This window comes from Gossypium arboreum, chromosome 10 (genome assembly GCF_025698485.1).
Source record: "Gossypium arboreum isolate Shixiya-1 chromosome 10, ASM2569848v2, whole genome shotgun sequence".
Classification (NCBI taxonomy): Eukaryota; Viridiplantae; Streptophyta; class Magnoliopsida; order Malvales; family Malvaceae; genus Gossypium; species Gossypium arboreum.
Genome location: NC_069079.1, coordinates 9,537,925 through 9,563,431, shown reverse-complemented (window position 1 = coordinate 9,563,431; position 25,507 = coordinate 9,537,925). Strand labels below are relative to the sequence as shown.

Genomic DNA, 25,507 nt, shown 5'->3' with positions numbered 1-25,507 from the left:
AATATGTTATTGTCCATCTCACTCATTTAATTCTGCCTGTCATCCAGGTAAAAAGCGCAACATATCCATAAAGCCTAGTCCCTTCATCTCCTGGACTTGTGCTCAAATCTTATCTAGCTTAAAACAGATATCTATTAAGGTTGTATCATATTTGATGTAGGCTGCAATCCATTCTCCTTCCATGCGAATGACAAAATCAAATATACAGAGTACTTGCTTGCTGTTGGATGTCAGCCCCTAGCTACCAAAGTAACGGGTAAAAACCAATTTGACACAAATTCTATTAAGAAACACAAACACGCACATACAAAAGCTGGAAAGGCTCTTTGGGAAGCTCACTCACCTCTTAGCTTGACTGATCCTCTCACAGAGGTGAGTCAGAGTCGAAATGAATCGACTCAGAAAATGAAGGCCTCATCATTTTCATTGACAGCACCCAACTTTGCATATCAGATCGCAGCTGGTGGCTTTAAAGCTATAAACATCCAAGCAACATAATCAAACGAGCAACCAGAACAAATTGAATTAATACTTCCTTCTCATATATCATTTTCTCCGCAATTCGGGAAAATATGGGGTAAATAAACAGATTACGGCTACTGTCAATGGTAAAACGAAAGTTTTTTAAGGACAAAAAAAATCATAATTGCAACCTTTTAAGTGGACTTCAGTGACATACTGAAACACAAAAGCAATTTTAGAACCAAAAAAAAAAAAAAAAGAAACATCAAAATCTGATCCCAGCAAACTTATTGCAGTTATTAGTTGGTTTTTGTTTACATAGAGAGAGCTTGAACGGATAAAAGCAATCAAGAAACCACAAAGCAAGAACAAGATTTTTCTAAAAAATTGCCGCCGAAATTGAAGAGATAAAATTGAGGGAAATCCAAAAATTTGTAGAATCTGGATATGGCTTGAGGCTAGGGCTATTAGTTTCAGCTGTGGGAACTCCCTTCAATCATCGGCCAACTCAACTTAGAAAAAATGTTGAGACCAAAGGGAACACCAAGACTGGACGGCATCCATAACGAATGTGAAGATTTTATGAAAAATAAATTTCCGACATTACCCACAACATAATTTCACCAATCCCAACACAACCTAAACATTTAACACTCGATATTTCCCTTTTAAAGTGTAAATTTTTAGCCTCCCACTAACAAAAAAACATGTTAGCAAGGAAATCACAATAGCAGTTCTTTTTTCCCTCTTAAAACCGTCTTTTGAAAAACCCTCGGTCTTAAAAAAAAAAAACAAATCTCGGCAGGCAATGCAAAGAGATGGCTTTTACAATCTAAAAATTATGACCCGAATAACACAGCCGAACCCAAGCCTTCCCTAAAATAGTGGTTCCGAAAATAGCGGTTGTACATAGGAACGAAAATTTTGGCCACATATATCATCAACACACCACCAAGCTACTGAATTATGCAGTAGTCGAAGCAGTTTCTGATTTGTCAGTTTCCATTGGTTCTGCAGAAGCTGGAGCTGCCTCACCACTGCCTGCCGTTGCATTTTCACTAGGCACATTGTTGTGGTTAGGGCTTGCATTGGCATCCGCTCCTTGGCACTGACCCTCTCCTTGAGGTGGTGGGTTAGCTCGTGTTTCAGGCGAGGCTGGTTTAGTTGGTTTAGGATTCGTCATTATTGGCCTGCAAAACCTGTTCAAGGCAAATCCGCATATCAGCACCTAATATAGATAACACATATAGCCATATTTAAGATAGGCATGGAGGTGCAGGGTATGAAAATCAACGAATGAAACAAGAATCTACGTACTGGATACAAAATCTTAAGCATGTCAAATAGTGTACCTATCTAGTGCTTCAGCCTTCTTTCTCACATCAGCTGACAAGAGAACTGGAGTGGCATATTTGGGAAGTTGATCCTGCTGCTGCTTTTTCTCTCTCAACCAGGCCTCGGCTTCTACGCACTCATTCAAGACCTACAATTACAATCCACCATTGACCTCGTCACTAACAGAAAGAAGTGGAGAGCGGTAAAGATAGGGACCAAGCAACTACCTTTTGCTTTTCAGCAAGTTCGATGTGATCAAATTTGGGATCATTTGACATTGCTGCCTCCCTGTAACTGTTAATACAGTAAGCAAGTTGATCAATGACAGTTCCCCTCTCCATATACTCTTTGTAACGTTCTTCTATAGGATCCCCTTGCTTTTCAAAATCAAGACAATTTGTTAGGTATACAATGTGTACAACAAAACTTGACAAAGCAAGAGAAGAACAAGAATTACCTTCTTAAGCTCTTCAAGCTTGGCAACATAAACACCCTTTGTTTCATCCTCACCGTCTTCATATAGCCAATCCTCTGTTTCCTGAAGCTTAGCAGTAAACTCTTCTTTCTCCGGAGCAGTAACAAAATCACGATATTTATCACTAAGCTGAAGACACAACATATAATTAGTTTTACAATCATAACAGCCAAGAAAAGTTCAAGGTTTCAGTAAAATTAGCAGACAACATCGTACCTTATTCCTCATGTCATAAACATAGGCCTCAACAGCATTCTTTTTATCCTTGGTTTCTTCCATAACCCTGTCTTGCAAAGCCATTTCAAACTCCTTCTCTACTGCCTTTTGAACATCTGCAGGCAACATTGCACCATAGACTAGCTCTGCCACTGGTACGTTTGTTTTCTTTACCTTCTTCTTGGGAGCCTCAACCTACATGACAGCCAGAACAAAATGCATAAACCAACCAACCAAAACAAGCAAGAACCAAGGCTGTAAAAAAATACCACATAAGTAACCCACACTAAAAATTCAGCGAATCAGGAACACACTGGCCTAAAAGGCTACAATGTGAACTCTGGCAATTCATGTATATATTGCAGAGAAAAATCACTTACTTTAGTATCAGTTTCCATTTTCACAGGCTTGTCACCCGACTCAGCAACACCATTTTCAGCCCCTGCAGCATCTGCTGTACCCTTAGCATCTTGCATGTTGACATCTGTCTCATTGGCACTGGGAGCAGCAGTACCACTAGGTGCTTCATCAGTCACCATCTTCGAATTGTCTTTTTCAGGCTCTTTTGAAACTGGAACTTCAACTTCTTCCTCTTCCAAGAGCTAAAATTACATTAAAGTATTCAGGAAAGCAAGGGGAAAAAAAGAATTCAAGTTGAGATAAAATTAAAATTTAAAAAGCTAATTCAACAACTTACTGTTGCTGACTCAACGGACACAATCCCATGCAAATTCAGACGAACTTTGACCTTCAATTTTGGCTGTTCACTTCTTATTGTCGGAAAAGGCCCAATCTACCATTTAAGAAATGCCACAATTTATAACAAATGAAAAAGCCGAGCAAGAATTTAGCATAATAAACAAGTAACCTGATGCTGAAGGAAACAGACTAAAACAAAAGATACTCAGTGTCTTATACAAGGTCTATGAATTAATTACCGTGTATGTACTGATCTTTGGAGGGGCCTGCAAATCACTAACATCAGAATATTGAACATCAACAGTGAAAGTACTTGACTTGTGGAATGTCACAGCCTTGATACTGGGTATCGGATTTCCTTTTGGAAAGACAAGTTGTTGTTGTTCTGCTCCTCCAGCCTGAGAATCTGGACCAGAACCTTTCCATGATAGTGAAACTGGGAAAGGGAAGCTCTCATTGACCTTTTTCAAATCAGACAGGTTAAGATGTCAGCTGTGTTCAGGGGAAAAAGAGTCAAAGGACACAAATTTTACAACAGGACATGCAGCAACAATAATGGGAATATAAGGAACGGAAATACAAGGAAAAATCTTGCATTATTCCGTATTCGGGAGAATAAAGAAAGTAACACCTTGAAATCATACTACAATGCAACCAAATGCATACACAGCTGAGATAACATTCAACACAGACAGCAAAATTATCACGATAACTTCGTAAAAAGTCAATTGGAAAATACACACCTGAAACTCTCGAACTTTGAATGTGGGACTGAGAATTGCACATTCTAAAGCACAACCCCTTGCAACACATTCACTAGCATTCATTGTACGCCTAGGCTCTTTACCAAAGAACTCTGTGAGGATTTTCAACATAGCAGGAACCCGGGAGGCTGAGCCAACAACCTCAACCATATGAACATTTTCAACTGCAAGTCCAGCATCAGCAAGAGCCTTCTCAAGTGGCCTCTTCACACGTTGCAAAATTGGAGCACTGATCTGTTCGAACTCCTCTCTCTTGATGAAACCCCTAACATCCTTCTCATCCATCAAGCACTCAATATTCAAAGGGGCCTCAGGATTGGCACTAAGTACTTTCTTTAGCTTCTCACAAGCTGTCCGAAGCCTAATACAAGCCCTTGCATTCTGGAGGACATCAATCTTGTATTCCTCTTTAAATTTTGCAGCAAAATGCTGAAAAAGAACTTCATCAAAATCCCTACCACCCAAAGAGCGGTCAAATGAATGAGCCAAGATCTTGAGTTGCCCTTTCTTGAAGCCAGCAATACAGACTTGCATGCTAGCATGTCCGATATCAACAAATGCAACATTTAATTGGTCATTTTCAGGTAAATCAGTTTTATAAATACCATAAGCCAATGCGGTTGCAGTAGTTTCATGAATCAGGCGAAGAGGGTGCAAGCCTGCAATTGTGGCAGCATCTAAAACTGCTCTTCTTTGAAGATCAGTGAAGTACACAGGAATTCCAATACAGCAATCCACTACGGCTGCATTCAAATTCTTCTCAGCTATGCTTTTCAAATTCGACAAAACCATTCCCAAAACTTGGGTTGGGGTAAAAGTTCTCATTTCACCTAAGTACCGAGCATGAATCAAAGGATATCCATCAGGACCCTCAGTGACATTGAAGGGCAATGACTTGAGATCTCTTTGCAACTCAGGATCTGAGAACTGACGGCCAATTAACCGTTTTATCTGAGAAATTGAGTTTTTAGGGTTCATTGTAGAAGATGCTGCCCCTGCAGTACCAATGAATCTCTGCTTCTCCCCAAAGCAAACAATAGCTGGAGTTTCGCGCTTTGATTCATCATTAAGCACGACATCAATCCCTCTCTGCCTCGCAACTGCAACAATGCAGCTCTCATTGCCGAAATCAAACCCAACAACGCTCATCTTAAACAGAAATTACACAAATTTACTTTATAAAATAAGATTAACCTGGCATCCAACAAAACAAAAAGAAATTAGATTATATATAAGTACTTAACCAGGAAAGCAAAAAAAATTTAAAAAAATCATAATCACGTTTTGAATCTAGCCAACTGGAGTACCGTGCAATCATAAGTATTAAAGAAGTGGCAAAAATTCATAATCACTATTTTAGGAATCTAGCTACTGGAGCACCATACTTTGCACATTAAATAAATAACACATTGCATCAACCAAGGTGATATCAATACGTTATGGGCAACAAGTTGCTGCTCAATATTCCATGTCAACTTCCATGGACTTGAACACATAATACCATTGATATAACAAAGATCATAACAATATTCAATAAACATTCCTCCTTATGTTCCCATTTAAAGACTCTTATTACATTAAAAAAAATCTTTAATATAAATAACAATATCCAATATACATCCCCCCTTATGTTCTCATTTAAAGACTCAAAAGCGCTTCATGAGTTGATCATTCACACAAGAACACAGGCCAAATAACTAGATAAGGGTCAGAGGCAAGTGTAAGGGCTAAACAAATGCAAGCGGATATATAATGCAACTCAAATCAAAATGAAAACACTTCAGTTAAAGGTTAAAAAACCAAGTAGTTCACATACATAAATCAAACCATTGGAAACAAACCCTAAAAACCTTTACAATCAGATATCAACCCAAAATGAACACTCCTTCAAATAAAATTAATAAGAAATGGGAACTCTTTGCAATGACCAAATCGAAATCGCATTCAAATAAACCTAAAACAACTAATTGTAACTTCAAAATAAATTCCAACGATGAAAAAACGTCGAATCATAATAATAAATTCACAAAATATAAAAATAAGTTAATTTTTTCCCCAAACGAATCGAAAAAATAGAAATCAAATAAGGAAATTACTTGATTCTGTACAAACAGCTAAATCTAAAGAGAAGCAAAAATCAATGCGAAAAAAAAACCATCGACCGACGTGCTGAATATAAAACAAAACAGATCTAAGTTCATGACGGAGAAATAAATGCAACAACGACAATTAAAAAAGAAATCGAAAGAAGAAAAGCACAAAGAGCCAAGGGCGGCGATCTTACCCTTGGAAAGGAAAATTGAGGCGAAAGCAGTTCAGGAAATTTCTTTTCAAAAAGACCTCTCTCTTTATTTGGTGTTATGTTCTTGTACGTTCGCGAGAGATAGCATACGAAAACAACCTCACACTCACAGAAGCGAAACAGAGAGTTTTTTTTTTCTTTTTGCGGGTGGGGGGGGGGGGGGAGCGAGGGGGCTTTTATTTACGAGGGTTTGTGTGGAATTTTCGATTTAATAATTTATTAAAAAAGTTTTGATTTGGAAGGAGTTATGGAATGGAATTGAGTGGTGTCCATCCACGACTAGAGGTGTCTAGAGATACCGTGGCTTCTAGAAAGATCTCCCCGGGAGAAAGTCTTCGGAATTCTTTAGGTTTTTGGTGAGTTCATGGGTTGGGCTTTCATTTGGGATTCTGATTTTTTCCAAATGGAAGCCTTTTTTTTATGAACTGATATCTAAGTATTTTTCATTTTCAGTGATTATATTGTATATGATTTTAGGCGATTAATTTATAATTAATTTTAAATAAGATATTTTTAATTATTATAATTAATTTTTAATTTATTTTTAAATATAATCAAAATATATTAATTTATTTAAAATTCAAATATAGTAAAAGAAATTTCTAAATATCATATTAGAAAATTGATATTTTGTAGATCAATAAATTTTAATAATATTAAAATATCTCAAATCATAATTAAAACATACATCAATATACAATACGATTTTACTTCATGTAAAATAACTAATAAACACTATTAAAATATATTAATTATTTTGATAACGAGACATAGTACTAATAAAAATTCCTATTATTGAAGCATTTGTAGAAACAATAAAATATATGATATATTGTAAAATAAATTATTTACTATTCAATTTTTATTTTTATTTTCTTAATAGGCAATAAATTGATTAAAATAATTTGTAAACAATATATAAGAGGAGGATCTATTTACACTTTTAAACCCTTTTGCATGTTTTTGTACAATTAATATTTTAAAGATTTAACTGTTGAATTTATCGATATAATTTTACTTGTTATGTATATAAATTTTTAATTAATTTGATATCTCTATCATATCGATCTAAAAAGTGTCAATATTAATACTTATTGAATGAATTAAATTTTTTAATTTAAAATAAACAGTTCAAAATTTTTAATTTACACCAAATTTGACATGCATGATCTATATAAATAAAATATGAAATATGAGGTTGGATCACTAAAATATTAATCATACAAAAATATACAACAGAGTGTAAAATTATTTTAGTTTTACTCGGTTATAAAAATACGTCAACTTTTATTTCAATTATAATTATTTTAATTAAAAATATAATAAATGTAAATTAAATTAATAATTATTTTTAAATATGCAATTATCTCAAATTCTATTGAATTATAATTATTGTTAAGTATATAATTATTATAAATTTTATTTTATGTCAATTTTAATTAATAATTTTAAATTAAATATTATAATTATTTTAAAAGTCAATTTAGTAATATGATAAAAATAGAGGTATTCTTTTGAATCAAAAAATTTTAAGCTCGTGCTTTTAAATAAATAATAAATTATAGATAGATATAAATAGATTATAAATTAAAAATTATTGTGTTGTATCTCAAATTATTAGATCTAACCATTACTTGTTTTTATCATTTTAAACTAATGGCTCTAAAGAGAAATATGCTTTGAGGCATTCATTTCTTTTTCAAAAAAGTGAAGATGTGAATTTTAGTAATTTAATGATTAAGCTATAAAATAAAAAGAGTGATCGTGAATTATTACAAAATAAAAGAGTGATTGTTATTATAACTAGCAGTTGTTTTTAGCCGATTAATTAAATAATATTTAATTTTTTTTATAAATTTTGTAATACGAAATTAAAATTTAATAACATATAAATTTAATTTTAAAAACATGATAAGATTTAATTTAAATAAACAATATTTTGGAATTATTTTTAAAATATAAACATTATAATAGCATATTGTGCAAAAATTTATTTTTTATATATAGTTTTTAACTTAATTTTATTTATTAGTTAATGGATGTAGATTGCTAATTTAATTTAAATATTCTGGCCATTAAATAATTAATTGTAACATTATTGATATTTTTAAATATCTAATTCAGTTTTAATAGTATATTTAATTTGTAAAATGGTGATAATTAATTTAAAAGAATTTTTAAATAATTTTAAATTTTAGAGTGGCTTATTTTATAAAATTGTTAGTTGAATTATTAAATGTAAACAAATTAGAAGGATTTATTATAAAATATAACTTACAAAACACAATTAAAAATTATATAAAGAAGATAAAGTGGTTTATGTTGCAATTTTCCCTCCACAAATGCTTACTTTCTTCCTTGTCACATGTAAAATTTTTATAATGTAAACATATTAAAAATTTAAGAATTTTGTAATATATATGAGTTTGAATGGATAAGATGTAATATATAAAAATCAAAGTATTTATTCGATCTATCTGTTTGAATAAAAACAAACAAATGTTTAATAATTGTGTTTGATTGGAAATCAAATAATTTTTCTTTAAGTGTTAATGTGTGTGTATATATATATATGACAACAATGTGCATACTTTTTATATTTATGGGTATTTTAAATTACTGATATTTAGTATTGAGAAGTATTTAACACATTACTATAAAATTAAGAATAATGTTAATAAAAATAAAACAATATTATTATTGATAGAAATCAAGATTGATTAGAAGCATTGAAAGGTAAAAATGTTTTAGATCTTTATGCCCCCAATGCAACCTGAATCCCACATTGCTAGCATATGGTAAACAAAACATAAGGAGTGGTGTATAAAGAGAGAGGATAGGGCAACATTAAAACATACTTACCTGGACGGGGTCAATGAGTGATCAGGAAGACTCATGGCCTAGAGTAGTGACCTGCATTGCACTTGGTAGGGGTGCTACTTTAAGGTCTCCCCAAGAGGGAGAACCTACGTCATAATTTGTGGCAGTGGGGGCTTGCGTTCGCGCAGCCCCTATCAATCTTAAGTTTTGAAAACTAATTGGAAGCCATTTATAGGATATAACTGCTTTTTCCGTATGGGTAATTAGCTTATGTGCTCTCACCTTATCCAACACCCTTTGGTTTTGTTTGTCATGTGGTAGGGATTTAGGTTCTAAGTTGTGGGCTTAGGTTGTGTTAGGGGCATAAGGTTAATGCTTATAAGCACTAGTTAACATTTTCAATCTCGATTTTTATCTGTAATAATATTATTTTAATCAATTAACATTGTTCATTTTATAAAGGTGTATTAAATATTTTCAATATCAAATGTCATCTTTTAAAGTGTCAGTAAATATAAAAATTATGTCCATTGTTTCCATATTTAATACAACTCATTTTATTTGGTATTTTGTAATACCCGAAAATTTCTATTGTAAGATATTATCTTTGATAAAGTAAAATAAGGAAATAAAAACAATAAAAAAGGAAATTTTGAGTTATGACAACATTGAGAAGTAAATTATGATAGAATTAATTCCAGAAAAGACTAAATTGTAAAAATGAGAAAAGTTTTGTGGTTCAAGAGTAAATATTCAGAACTTGAGGGGTTAAAGTGTAAATATGAAAAAGTTAAAGGACCAATAGTACAAATATTTTAAGGCTGGAATGATCTAAAGACAGGAAAATGGATGAATTAGGACCAAATTGAATAAGTGAAGAAATTATGAGGGATTAAATCGTAATTTTACCAAATTAAATGATGACTCAAGGATGGAATTTTAAAAGACAATCAAGAGCAAAATGATCAATTGGAAGAGAGAGAAATCTAGAAAGTAATGATGATGTTGATGATATTTTATGATTATTTAATTAGATATATATTATTTTAATGAGATATTTTATTATTTTATTATTATTTTATTATTAATTATTTAGTATAAAAGGAAGGAAAGATGATGAATTTTCATCCTCTTTCCATGCATGCAACCAACGTTAGAAGAGAAGGAAAAGAAAGAAATTTTCTTTTCTTTACAATTTGGTCTTTCCACCAAAAATTTACCATTTTCACCTAGAAATCAAAAGAATTTTCATAGCTACTAAGAGAGAAAAATGTTAAGGAGACCATGGGGAGTTAGAATATCAAGTTGGATTCAAGAAATAGAAGCTGGAGGAGAGAAAAAAATCAAGTTAAAGATTGGTATCAATAGAACAAGGTAAGTACATCAAGATTTCAATATGTTTTTAAGCTTATTATTATTGACAAAGCATGGAAATAATGTTATAGTAGAGTTTTCTTACATAAGGTTCTATGTTCTTGATATGTTAGTGAAGAGAAAATAAGAGAAAGTGATGAGAAATAGTGTAGAAAAAAAAAATAAGGGTGTTATAAACATGGTAATTAATATCTTGCACTAAAACAGTTTTGGACAGCAGCAATAGTCTAACTTTAAAAAATCATCAAAAATTGTAGAAATCTAATTATAGGATGAATAAAACATGAAATTAAATATTATTAAGTCTAGTTTCTTATAGAAGAAATTATGTAAGCAGTGAAATTGTAAATCATGAGATATAATAAATTTTGTGAGACAAGGTTAGAATGATTTTGGGTTCCCCTGTTCTGATTTGGAAAATCATAAAAAAATAGAGAAAAATAATTATGGGATTAAATTTATATTTTTAGAATCCTGAATGAGTCTATTTTCAAGATAAATAAACAAGAACATCATTTGAATTCTGTACGAGGAGATAATTAATTTTTAGTGAAGAAGGGTCAGAACTGTCAGATAGCAGAACAGGGGTAACTTTAAAGAATAAACTGTACTTATTGGATAAACCAAAAATTCTGAAAATTTTATGGTAAGAACATATATGAGTCTAGTTTCAAGGAAAATTAGTGGATCTAAATTTGGAGTTCTATAGCTCCAGATATAAATAATTTAGTGACTATGACACAAATGGATAGCTTGAATATTCATAAAAGTAAATAATAAAAATTATAGATAATGTTACTTACAAGTGTGATATATACATTAAGGATGTGGAATGGAGAGGAGGAGGAGGAAAAAATATGTATGAATATTCATCTAGCATGGCTAATTTGCATGTTTTAGGCTCAGGGACTAAATTGAATAAAAGTAAAACTTTATGGGCACTTTTATAAAAAGGTCAAAAATGACCAAATTGAAAGAAATGAATTATTTTATTATTTAAATTACAAAATTTAATGAAATTATTAATTTAGTTCAAGATCAGGGGAAAACATGTTTTAGGGATTAAATTGAAAAGTGTTGAAATTATGGAAAAATTTTGATATTTTATAGAATTCATGGACTGTTATCGATATGTATGATAATAATAGCTGGAAATAAGGATTAAATTGCAAGAATTTTATTTTCCTGGCCCTAAGGATGAAATCGTCATTAATTAAAAGTTGAGGGGCAAAATGGTAATTTTTCCTAGATCATTAATTAAATGCATTAGAAAATGAAATGAATGAAAATTATGTTCAAATTTATTTATAAAGATCCAGACGACTCAAATACGAGACTTGATCGTGGAAAAAAAAGATATCAGATTAATGAAATTATAAACACAAACAATCAATGAAGTAAGTTTGTGTAACTTGAATTGTATTTTTAAATACTTGAAATATGTGGTTATGTGATGAAAATATGATTTGAATTTTCAATTCATGATAATTGATGAAATATTGATAATACTCGATATAAATTGAAAATAAATCTCGGTTGAATGGAATGGAATTCATGATTATACTTGTGAATTGTATTTTTGTCATGCATATGAAATTGATATGGATATATTTGATAATGCCCGATAAAATGATAAATCCCGTTGAACAAAGGAAAATCGATGGATGTAAGTTTCCCGAATTGGTTGTAGTTCTGCATATGTTGCAGACACACCATAGCTCGAAAGAGTGTCCCGATATTAGTCCTCTCGAGCTTCCTGTTATATGGTTCTTGCTAGCTTCCCGTTATAGCTCTTCGGAGCGTCCCGATAGGTTGTGATCTGCATGTGTTGTGGACACACCGTAGCTCTTAAGAGCGTCCCGATATATGGCTCTTCGTGAGCTTCCCGATAGGTTCTTTGTGAGCTTTCCGATAGTGCTCGCTTGAACTTCCTGATATATGGCTATCCGGAGCTTCCCGATAGGTTCTTCGTGAGCTTCCCGATATGGTTCTTTGTGAACTACCTAATTTTGGCTCTATTGAGCTTCCTATTATAGCCCAATTAGCTTCCCGATATTGCTCTTTATGAGCTTTCCATTAAATAGCTCGAGATGGTAAAAAAGATCTAGCCCGGACGGGTGATCCTATCCTGATATAGCCCTCCCGAAGAATATGTGTAAAATGGATTTAGCCCAGACGGGTAATTCGAATTAGGGTCTAAATTTAGCCTGGACTGGTAATTCAGATCCAAGCTCATTAGAGTAATTGTCATTGCAGGGAATTTAGCATGGACTAATAATCCCGACAATACTCTATGAGTTTATATTACAGGAGATTTCGCCTGGACTGGTAATCCTGCTGTAAGGATGAGGTTCGCTGGAGTCTGCTTTCTGGAAAAAGGGTATACCCATATGTGTACGAATTGACAGACCCGGAATTGTACACAAAAGTGTACTATTGAATATCCATAGAAATTCTAAGGAATTCAACGGGATAAATATGAGAAATGGAAGAATATGAAAATTATGAAATTAATGAGCTCATTAATCATTTATCTTTGTATTGAATTTATGTAATGATTTGTACATGTTATATGGACACATGGTGTGGAAAGTATATGATACATGAAATATTGATAAAATGAAATGAATGATATATGTTATTAAAGAAACGGTAAGAGAATGATATGTATCTTGACATGTACATATGTGATTATCTTTTATATGTTAATATAAGGAAAATATCTAAGTTAAGACGAGTATTAAATTCAAATATGACATGTTGAGAAAATAAGAATTTATATGAAATATGTGTAAGTACACTAACAAGTGTTGTTGTTGATGCTTAGGCAAGTGCCAAGCTATTGATTGAATGATAATATATTTATTGATGCATTGAATCGGTAAGTATTTAAGTGAAATTTTTTAAGTGATCTGCAAATGGTAATAATGCTCTGAAACTCTGTTCCGGCGGCAAATACGAATTAGGGGTGTTACAATTTTTATCTTATCTAATCAAATAGATTATTCTTACATGATTTTTGAGAGATTGAAATCTCTCTTGAATCATCTCTGTCTCTATGTATATATATCCGTCATATAAAAACTCTCTGTTAAGTTCTAAATAATTTAATTAAAATGATGATGTGACTTTTTTAATTAGTATGTAATATATTTAGTTCTAAATACTTGCATATTCTATCAATTTGTTCCTAATTTTAAATAATTTAATAAATTTAACCCTCCATATATAAAAACTCTATTAGTTTGATCCTTAAACACAACTTTATCGCACTAGAATTATAATTTAAATAATTGTAATTTAAATAAAACTCATACCAATAGATTTCAACGTATAATGTTAAATTAAATTGTATAAAAGAATTTTTTTTTATTTCCAAAAAAAAAAAGTCTTGTAATTAAATAATTGGGCATGGTGCAGCTGCAAGCTATGCAGACTGGCTTGATTTTCCATGTATTATATATTGTTGTTTGCTATTAAGTGGTGACTGCACCACAAGTCTAAGCTATACATCGTATCTATGTTTGTATTCATTTCATCTTCAACATCATCGTCCAAGAGTAAAAGTGAGCAGTGCAAGCTATGGAAGTCGACACAACACGGTTGTTATTACATTTTAAATAACTTTTGCAACTAAAGGATGTTAGCTTATTATTGGGCTTCTATTAATAATTGAGGTTTAGTCCAAACCATAGGGCTATAATTTCTCACTAATCAGTTACTGTTTGCCGTCCTTGATTATGTTTAATTGTTTGAAGTAATGGATGGTATGTAATTCGGCTGCTAGTTTTAAATTTCTAAAGTTCATTGAAAATTTGTTGTTTCAATTTGTAGTTGGCGCAGACATCATTGAAAATCTTATAAGCATATTGTTAAAATGATAGCTTTAATTTTCAAGCTAATTAAACGCAAAGTTTACATATGCATGCACCAAACTAGAGCAGCGAAATGTGTCAAAACTTTGGCTTGAGTTCACAAGCCATGAAAGCCAAGTTTCAATAGATGTAGAAGGCTTGGATTTAAAAGCCAATTGAAGCATAATGTCAATTTTTGCTGGCAAAAGTGGGCGCCGAAAGCTACACGGAAGATTTGCTCTTTCAATTGTCAAGCCTTATTAAATGTGGCTATTGACTTGAAGGTGATGTAAACTAGTATAAATAGGACTTAGTTTTTAGCCATGAGACACATCAACTTTGAGATCGAATTAGCTAGTGAGTGGCTAATTGAGAGCAATTGTATAATAACTCTTAGGTATTTTTCGGGGGTGAGTTGTAAGCTTTTTAGATTGTGTTTTGAGTGTCAAAACATTTGTAATCTTCACCTTTTTGTTATAGTGAAATTTTTTGTTGTCTCTACTCATGGAGGTAGGCTTTAAAGTCGAATCACGTAAATAGTTATGTCTCTTTATTTATTCTTTTTCGCACATTATTTATTGTGGTGCTATTTATTCCTGATAAAATTATTTGTGGTCATATTGACGTAGTTAATCTGATCTAGTATCAAAACTTTGTTTTGACTATTTTTGTGGTAATTGCAAAGTGGTTGTCCTCGTGATTTATTTTTGTTGCTTCCGTTGTCACTTTAAATATTGATATGGATGCAAGTGTATCATCGACTAAATATGAAGTCGAGGAATTCACCAGGAAAAATAGTTTCCACCTATGGCGCATCAAGATGCGGGTGATGTTGATTCAACAAGTATTGCTTAAAGCGTTGTCTGGTAGAGACAAAGTACCAAACACGCTTTCGGAAGAGCAAAAGGATGAGATACTAGAGAAAGAACATAGTGTTATTCTACTATGTTTAGGCAATGAAATATTACTAGAGGTAGCTGAAGAGAATATGACGTTAGGTTTGTGGCTCCGATTAGAGAGTAAGTATATGATGAAGCCATTGATGAATCGACTCTACCTCAAGCAATGACTATACATCCTGAAGATGGAGGAAGGTTCAACTATTTTACAACATCTTAACACTTTCAACTTTATTATTATGCATCTCAATAATATTGGTATTAAAATCATGGACAAGGATCAAGCATTGATTGTTCTATGTTCTTTACCTTGCTCATATGAGAATTTTGTTGACACAATGTAATGCAGTTGTCGTAACCATTTTTTTGGAAAACGGGAATCGACTTGGATTTTGAAAATGGAAACGAAGAACTGGAGTCGCCACCAATCCTTTTTGATGAGGTGTGATCGGGTCACCTTAAATTAATCATTTTAATAAAAGTTAAGATTTACTAAAACGATAATTTTTGGTCTAAGAAAATCAGAAAATGAGTTCGGGAGTCAGTTACGCACGAGGAAGGATTAGCACCCTTGTAACGCCCAAAATTGGTACCTAGTTGATTAATTAGTGTCCTTGTTGTCGAAAATTTGAAAACTTGAAAGACTTTGAAATGCGATCCCTTTTTTGCAAAAAAAAAATGCTCAAATGTTAAAGACCTTCTTGTCTCGAACTAATAAAACACCATGTCCAGTAAGTTAGGACACAGCATCTCGAACTTTGAGAACAAGCTTGCCTTTTATTTAAAATTAACATGTTTAAAAGGATATTCGGTTAGTTAGGGTGAACGAGGAAAATCGAAACCCAGTGAGTTAGGGTACGTTTCCTCGAATTTTCGAACACCAAATATCGCCTTTATTTGCGAAAAATCTTATTTCGAAGTAACAAAATGTCATACCCGGTAAGTTAGGGCACCACACTCGCATCCCCGAAAATAAGCATTTTTAAAATTCGTATTGTGGTTTAAAAGAATATTCCGTGATTTAGGTTAAAAGAGAAATATCGAAACCCAGTAAGTTAGGGCACGATTGTCTCGAATTACCAAATACGGAGTATTTACTTTTATGAAAGAATTATTTTGGGTTAAGGCATCGGGTGAAAAACATAATGTGATTTATAGTAAAACATGAAAGCAAATTATGGTGCTAATACGTAATAATAAGCACGATAGTGTCTAACATAATAATACGAGCAATTATGAAAGGTGAAATAATAGCAAGGTTAGTAAACAAACGCATGAGGAAAATGAGATGATCGAATACATAGGCCAATAAATAAACAAAATAAATAAATAAAACATGGCAAAATAAAATGACAGTGATAACGAAAACGATAATAATAGGAATAACATAAGTAATAATAGTAAGAATGTAAATATGAAACGGTAAGGAACATACATATATGTAAAATGTATAATACAAGATTAAAAAATATATATACGATATTTGTTGAAAACAGTAATAATATATAAAAATGATGACGATATATAAATGTATACATGTATGTATTAAAATATACGTAATAATAGAAATAAAATATATATGTAGTATTAAAATATATATACATAATATATATAAAGATATAATTTTAAAATGTATATACATGATATATATGAAAATATATACATAATATAGTTATTATTAAAAATATATATATACAACATGTATGGTATTAAAATAGTATTAAAACATAATACATATATATAAGATCGCCTAAAAAATGCTAATGCTAATAATAGTAAAAATAAAATGCTAATAAATAATAGAGATAGTATAATAATGGAAATATAAATAGATAAGAAACATAATAGATGAATAATAAGGAAATGAAAACAATAATAATCAAAATACAATGGTAATAGTAATTACAAAGATGATAATGATAATAATAACATTAAAGTAAAGTAAATAATAATACTATATATAAATATATATGTATATACGTATATAGTAAAAATACACACTACTATATAATAATAATAATAATAATAATAATAATAATAATAATAATAATAATAATAATAATAATAATAATAATAATAATAATAATATAGAAATGCAAAAAGCAAATATAATAAAAATATTAAATTAAAGTAATAAAAAACAATACCATGTGTAGGTATATATATATATATATATATATATGAAGATATACACTAATATATAATAATAGTAATAATAATAAAGTAGTAAAAATATAATTATAATAGTAAAATATAACAAATAGTAGTAAAAGAAAATAATAAAATTATCTAACTTAATAATAGAGGAGCTAAATAACTAAACTAGGGACTAAATTGAGTGTAGAACGAAAGTTCAAGGCCAATTTAAAATAAAAATAAAAAGAGAAGGCTGAATAAAACACGCGAGATAAATGGAGGGACCAATTCCGCTATTATACCCTATCCCTAAAACGATGTCGTTCCATCAACTATCCCTCAAATGGTTAGAGGATCAAATTAAGAAAGATTAAAATTACAAGGCATAATTAAGGAATAAAAAAAATTGGATTAAAACATGACAGAAATGCGGAAGGACCACGCAAGTAATTATCCCAGTAGCAGCAAAACACGCGGATCCTCAGGCATCGGGTCGGGTCGCGCATAGGTCACGTGAAACGGCATCGTTTTGGCTCTGTGAGTTAAGGCCCAAAACGGCGCCGTATTATGCCATTATATAAACCCAAAATTTTTTAAAAAACATGCATTCTTTTGCTATTTCAGAAAAAAATGGGAAGAGTTCTTCCCTTCTTCTGGGAAAGCCCCAGATTCCGGCCAGGAGGGCCACCACGCACTCCCGCCGTCGCCGATCCGGCACCGTCACCGGCCACCGCGTGAGGTATATTTTTTCTTCTTTTTTTTTATTTATTTTCTATTATTATTTTTTTTGTTTACAATATATGTATATATATGCGAATAAAAGGGCGTGAAAATAGAAAAGAAAGAAAACAGAAATAAATCGAAAGAAAATGAAATCACCTTTGTTTTTCTGATTTTTGATTCTATGTTTTCGTTTCTTCTTTTAATGTTTTTCTCTTGATTGGATATTTTGTGCCTTTGACTCACTGATTTTGTGTTTTAAAATCAAATGCTTCTTTTTATTTCTCACCAAAAAACTGAATCCTTTTTACAATTTCGTTTTAGTTTATATATTTGTGCACACTGCTCCTTTTTGCTTTCTTTTTTCTCTCGTTTAATGCTTGCAGGTGAATGACGGTGGACTTGACCTGTCGGTGGGAGCAGAGGCGGTGGTGGATGGGACAGGAGCAAGTGGCTGAAGCAGCTTAGGGTTTTCTTAGCTTTTTTCTTTTCTTTTGTGTTTGGGTTGGGCTAGGGTTTTGATTTGTCTGGGCTAAGAATTTTGGTTTAAGTTGGGTATTTGGTTTGGGTAGGTGTAATTGGGTAGGGCAAATTGGGCTTGTGAGGTAATATTGGGCCCGGGCAAGGATTGGGTTGTACAGCTGCCCCTTTTTGCTTGTTGTCATGTAATGAGAATAGAGCAAAGACTTTCGAAAGACCAATCTTGTCCGGTCTCGAGTCTCCACTTCTTTGGTGCTCTTATTCTTCAGGTAGCTTCATTCCCATCTAGTGCGACTCGTCGCTTTACTTCGCTCCATTGCAACTTCAGAGAAATAATATTTGCTATCTTTAGTCTATTCCACTTCAACTTCAGAGAGATAGGATCTGTAATTTAGCTTCAATCTGTTCCACTGTAGCTTCAGGGAAATAAGATTCGCTATTTTCAGCCTACTCCATTGTAATCTTCAGGGAGATAAGACTTGTGACTTCAATCTTTTCCGCTAAAACTTCAAGGAGATCTGTTGTAGCTTCGAGCCGCTCCAACGCCATTTCAGGGAGAAAAGATTTGTAATTTTCAGCCTGTTACCCTACTGCATAGGGGTTTAAGGCCCATTACTTCTGCTATGTTTCCCTACTGCTTGGGGGGTTAAGATTCGTCAATGTTCAGCCTGTTACCCTACTGTTTAGGGGTTTAGGGCTTGTCACCTTTGATCTGTTTCCCTACTGCTTAGGGGGTTAAGATCTGTGAATTCAACCTGTTACCCTACTGTTTAGGGGGGTAAGGTTTGTCAATCTTCGATCTGCTCCATTACTGCTTAGGGGGATAAGATCTGCAATTTGGTCTGTTACCCTACTGCTTAGGGGTTTAAGACCCTTCGTCTTCGATCTACTCTACTACTGCTTAGGGAGATAAGATCTGCAATTTGGTCTGTTACCCTACTGCTTAGGGGTTTAAGACCCTTCGACTTCGATCTGTTTCCCTACTGCTTAGGGGGTTAAGATCTGTAATTTGGTCTGTTACCCTATTGCTTAGGGAGATAAGGCTCGTGGATTTACCGATTCCACTGCACCATCCTCTTAGGAACATGATCTGTAAAATCAGTTTCATGCATCTATGTTTATGCCAAGTAATTAGGAAGCTATAATCAAACGCTCCTAACTAGATGTGTCATGAATGTGTCGAATAAATGTATGAGTGAGAATGGATCCCTTTTTAATGCTTGGGTTGTCATTGCTCTTTGTTCATCAAGGTTTTTTCACTGAAACGGTACTTTGTCTTCTTGTTCAGCTTAGTTCTTTGAACAGAAAACCTGGAGAGGTAGTCCTGATTTAAACTCTTTCTTCTCAAATGCTCCTAATCTTTAAGTTTGGTTAGTTCTAAATAATAGCTCTATTTCAGGTTCCTGTACTATTTAGAAACTTTCAGAGTAATATGCAGAACTCTTTTTGCAAAAATGACTTTAGTCTATTAATCATCATTTCAATGCAAAATGCTTGAAAAAGATCACAACAATGACAGGAATGAAATTTGTCAGAAACAAAACTTGAGGGGAACAAATATTGCTGGAATACAAAATGGATAGAAAGAAAATAGGTGCCCTAGATATCGTAGCATGAGCTTCTATGTACGAACTTCTTGAGGATTCCCTTTTTGCTCGATATGTTTTTAGGGGATTTAGAGTATCCTTGTAGATGCCCCAAGATGTAACGTCTCTCCTCCTTGTTAATTTAGGTATCGTATGCCCCACATTTGATCAATATTTGAATCCTCCTTTTACGGGTTTTCAATTCAAAATCCTTTTGGTCTCAAGGTACCCTTTGCGAGTTTTCACCTTGGCCTCTCCCTTTTTTTATTTAGGCGAAGTATTTCTTAACCGAATCCGAATTCATGGGATTGGGTAAAGTCTTGCCATCCATTTCAGCCAATATCAATGCTCCTCTAGAAAATGCCTTCTTTACCATATAAGGTCTTTCCCAATTAGGCATCCATTTTCCTCTGATATACTTTTGTATGGGCAGGATCTTTTTCAATACTAGGTCTCATTCATGGAATTCTCTGGGACGAACCTTTTTGTTGTAAGCTCGCATCATTCGTTTTTGGTACATCTGACCATGACGAATAACCCTTAGCCTATTTTTTTCAATCAAATTCAACTGATCGTATCAGGACTGGATCCATTCTACTTCGTTCAACTTTACTTCTAACAAAACTTTGAGGGAAGGAATCTCGACCTCGATAGGTAAAACGCTTCCATTCCATAGACCAATGAGAAAGGCGTTGCCCCGGTAGAAGTCTTGATAGACGTTCGATAAGCATAGAGGGCGAATGGTAGCTTCTAATGCCAATCTTTATAAGTTTCTGTCATGTTTCCCACAATCTTCTTGATGTTCTTATTGGCTGCTTTGACTGCACCGTTCATCTTTGGGTGATACGGTAACGAGTTGTGATATCTGATCTTGAATTGACTGCAGACATCTGCTATCATGCTGTTGTTCAAATTCAATGCGTTGTCAGATATGATCCTTTCCGGCATTCCATATTGACAGATGATTTCCTTTTTCAGGAACTTGCTAACTGCTGATTTAGTGACATTGGCATATGAAGCGGCCTCCACCCATTTGGTGAAATAATCAATGACCACAAAGATGAAACGATGCCCATTTAAAGCTTTTGGCGAAATTGGCCCAATCACATCCATGCCCCACATCAAGAAAGGCCATGGCGAAGTCATGACATGCAGAGGTGAGGGAGGTATATTAATCTTGTCTCCATAGATTTGGCACTTATGACATCTTTTAGCGTAGTTAATACAGTCTCCTTCCATGGTGGACCAATAATAACCGAACCTCATAATTTTCCTGGCCATTGTAAAACTATTAGCGTGTGTCCCACAGACGCCCTCATGGACTTATTCCAAGATTTTCTTAGCTTCAATAGCATCTACACATCTCAACAGTACCTGATCCTTCCTTCTTTTGTATAGGATCTCCCCGTCTAAGACATAATCACTGGCTAGTCTTCTCAATGTCCTTTTGTCATTCTCAGTAGCTTGGTCGGGGTACTCACGATTCTTCACATATCGCAGGATATCGTGGTACCAAGGGTGATCATCATTTTCTTCTTCTTCTTCGAGGTTATAGCAATGAGCCAGAGCTTCATAAATGCTCATTTGGATTGGTTTCACATTCTTTTGCTTGTTCACCTTGATCATAGAGGCTAAAGTTGCTAGGGCGTCAGCCATCTGATTTTCTTTTCACGGGAGGTAGTAGAAGACAATATCATCAAACTCTTTAATTAACTCAAGGATCAGCCTTCGGTAATTGATTAATTTGGGGTCTCATGTCTCCCATTCACCTTTGAGTTGATAAATCACTAGGGCAGAATCTCCGTATACTTCTAACACCTTGATTTTACGCCCTATGGCCGTGCGAATTCCCATGATGCATGCTTCGTACTCTGCCATATTGTTCGTGCAGTCAAAATCCAATTTACTAGTGAATGGATAATGATCTCCGTTCGGGGATACCAGGACTGCCCCAATTCCGTTATCCACAGCGTTTAATGCTCCGTCAAAGTTTACCTTCCAAAGATGACCTTCTTGAGGGTCTTCTTCAGTGGTTGCTATATAAAATAGATCTTCATTTGGGAAGTCAAAGTTCAGAGGCTTGTAGTCCTCTAGGGCTCTGCTGGCTAGGAAATCTGCTATCGCACTCCCTTTTATGGCCTTCTGGTTCACATAGACTATATCAAATTCAGAAAGTAGAATTTGCCATCGGGCCATTCTCCCGTTCAAAGCAGTCAACTCTATCAACAACTTTAGAGGATCCATTTTAGAGATCAGCCAAGTTGTGTGGTACAACATGTATTGTCTCAGTCTTCGGGTTGTCCAGATTAAGGCACAACACAACTTTTCAATGAATGAGTAACTCGTCTCACACTCAGTAAACTTTTTAATGAGGTAATATATCGCTCTTTCTTTTCTTGCTGATTCATCGTGTTGGCCAAGCACGCATCCCATAGAATTTTCAAGTACCGTCAAATCTGATGTCGATGGCTTATCTGGACTAGGTGGTGTCAACACTGGGGCATTAGACAAATATTGCTTAACTTTGTCGAAAGTCTTCTGGCATCCCTCGTCCCAAACACCAGGGTTGTGTTTCTTAAGGAGACGGAATATGGGGTCAAATTTCTCGGTTAGTTGTGAAATAAACTGAGCGATGTAATTTAATCTTCCTAGGAATCCCCGAACTTCCTTCTGAGTACGTGGTGGAGGTAACTTTTGTATGGCTTTGACTTTATCTGGGTCAATCTCAATCCCTTTTTCACTGACCACGAATCCTAGCAGTTTTCCTGACCTGGCCCCGAAGGTACATTTTGCTGGATTGAGTTTCAACTGGAATTTTCTAAACCTCAAAAATAATTTCCTCAAGACTTGCACATGCTCTTCTTCAGTTCGAGATTTGGCGATCATGTCGTCGACGTAGACTTCAATTTCTTTATGCATCATATCATGGAATAGGGTTACCATGGCTCTCTGATATGTTGCTCCCGCATTTTTCAATCCGAACGACATCACCTTATAGCAAACGGTTCCCCACATGGTCACAAATGTGGTTTTATTAATGTCTTCAGGATGCATCTTGATTTGATTGTACCCTGAGAAACCATCCATGAAGGAGAAGAGTGAGTAACCTGCCGTGTTATCCACTACGGTGTCAATATGAGGGAACGAGAAATTATCCTTCGGGCTGGCTTTGTTTAAGTCTCTGTAGTCTACACACATCCGTACTTTTCCATCTTTTTTAGGGACGGGGACGATGTTGGCTACCCATTCCGAGTACTAAACTATTTGTAAGAAACCAGCGTCAAATTGCTTCTTGACCTTCTCTTTTATTTTTAACAAAACATCGGGCCGCGTCCTTCGAAGCTTTTGCTGAACTGGCTTGCATTCTTCTTTGATAGGGAGCCTGTGTACCACAATGTCAATACTTAGCCCAGGCATATCTTGATATGACCATTCAAAGACATCCTTGAACTCTTGGAGTAACTCAATAAGGTCCCGCTTTGTCTCTGTGGTAATGCAAGTCTGATCATTACTTCTTTCTTTTCTAGTTTATCTTCCAAGTTCACGACTTTTACGGTCTCTTTGTGGGGTAGAATCTGTTTCTCCTCGTGTTCTACCATCATTAACAAATCAGGGGATAAGTTACAGTCTCCGTCATCCTCAAAGTCCTGAGATCCCTCTAGACACATATCCCGCTCAAAAAGAGACTCTGAATTAGTAGCAACGTCACTCACATCATTGATATCTGGAGACCTATTATAGGTGCGAAGGAAGATACAAAGAATAAGAGAATCTAAGAATAATGATATTTATGGTATGATCATGAATGAAAGAATAAAAGAATATTTGCACGGAATAAGTCAAAAGGATGCATTTCATTGAAATAACGATTTCGAACATAAGCCTATTTCACAAAAGGACACTTATTACTCCTAGGCCTAGAGCAATAAGTGTGTTTTGGACATTACTCTGAGTTAGTTCTAAAGACTACAGGAATCTCTTCTGCAGTCCAATTATTCAGAACACTTCCCGACTCATAGGGGCGAATGCCCGACAAATTCTCTACCCCAGTTCCTTCTTCATATGTTGTGTTGATGTCCAAACTCTCCATTATTCCTTCCACAATTTCTTTTCCTGACGTCTTCCGCTCGGAGTGAATGACCCCTCCAGACACAAAAGTCTTCGATATATGGGGGAAGATCATTGGTTCCCATTCGATTCCTCATCCGCTCAATCGCGCTCTCCTTCTTTCTTGCTTCTTTTCTAGCTCTTTCTTTCTTTTTTTCGTGTCTGGCTTAAATCCTAACCTAAAACGGTCTTGTTTGTCCTTCACCATTGGTGCATTAATCCTTCCTTGGAGGTATCTCCCAAGTTCTTTTCCTGGTAGGGCCTCTTTTCCAACAGTTGGTCGTAGCCCCATTCTTATAGTCTCAGATAACCTGGGCATTGGAATCCTATTTCCTTCGGTAATGAATGTCACGTTCACGAACTCTAAAGATCGAAAAGAGCACTCGATTGCTTCGTAATTTGCCTCTAAATATGGAGCGTCATTGGTTATTGCTGCGATGATATCTTCTTCAGCATTGATCATTACTAACCGACCTTCGGTTACCAATTTCAACTTTTGGTGCAGCGATAAAGGGACTGCCCCTGCTGAGTGTATCCATGGCCTCCCCAATAGGTAATTATAGGAAGGCTTAATGTCCATGACCAGGAAATCTATCTATTACGTGCTCAGCCCGATTAAGAGGGGTATTTCAATTCTCCCCATTACCTTCCTTTCCGTGCCATCAAAAGCTCTCACTAGACTTTGGCATGTCTTCATATAGGAACTATCCACTGGCAACCTACTCAGCGTAGATAGGGGTAGGACATTCAATGCAGACCCATTGTCAATCAATACCTCCGGTAATGTGTACCCTTTACAGTGAGTCGTGATGTGCAAAGATTTAGTTGATCCTTGGCCTCCTAGAGGTACCTCATCGTCATTGAAGAATATGAAGTTGTCGGCACTTATATTCTTGACTAAGCGGTCTAGTTTGTTTACAGAGATATCGTTATCAACATAAGTTTCATTCAGCACCTTCATCAATGCGCTGCGATGGGTTTCGGAGCTTAAGAGTAATGCCAGTACCGATATACGAGCTGGCTGTTTGTGCAACTGTTCTACGACACTATATTCGCTCTGCTTTAGGAATTTTAAGAATTCCTTTGCTTCTTTTTCAGTCACTGATTCATTAACAGTTGGTTCAGGCCCCGCCGGCTTCTCTTTCTTTTGCTCAATTGCTAATGATTTTTCTTTAACCTGCTCGAATTTTGTATTCGGGGTATAACACCTTCAGCTGCACGTATAAAAACCCTCGTCTTGAACTTCCTCTAACGCATTAATCGGGGTCTCCTCTCCCG

General features: G+C 34.3%; 1 protein-coding gene and 1 non-coding gene across 2 annotated transcripts; one reads left to right on the top strand and one right to left on the bottom strand.

The window, feature by feature from the left end:
- Nucleotides 1-1,040: 1,040 nt before the first annotated feature.
- Nucleotides 1,041-6,588, bottom strand: LOC108488341 (heat shock 70 kDa protein 14-like). The gene is made up of 10 exons (XM_017792628.2): nt 6,236-6,588; nt 3,931-5,145; nt 3,427-3,648; nt 3,186-3,281; nt 2,869-3,090; nt 2,489-2,683; nt 2,255-2,401; nt 2,025-2,174; nt 1,815-1,945; nt 1,041-1,661 (listed from the first exon to the last, which is right to left on the bottom strand). The coding sequence occupies exons 2-10, from the start codon at nt 5,098-5,100 to the stop codon at nt 1,427-1,429; spliced, it is 2,568 nt and encodes an 855-aa protein (XP_017648117.1). The 5' UTR covers nt 5,101-5,145; nt 6,236-6,588; the 3' UTR covers nt 1,041-1,426.
- Nucleotides 6,589-9,107: 2,519 nt separating this feature from the next.
- On the top strand, nt 9,108-9,268 carry LOC128283000 (U1 spliceosomal RNA). The gene has a single exon (XR_008273346.1). It is a non-coding gene; the product is annotated as a U1 spliceosomal RNA (small nuclear RNA).
- The last annotated feature ends 16,239 nt before the right edge of the window (nt 9,269-25,507 follow it).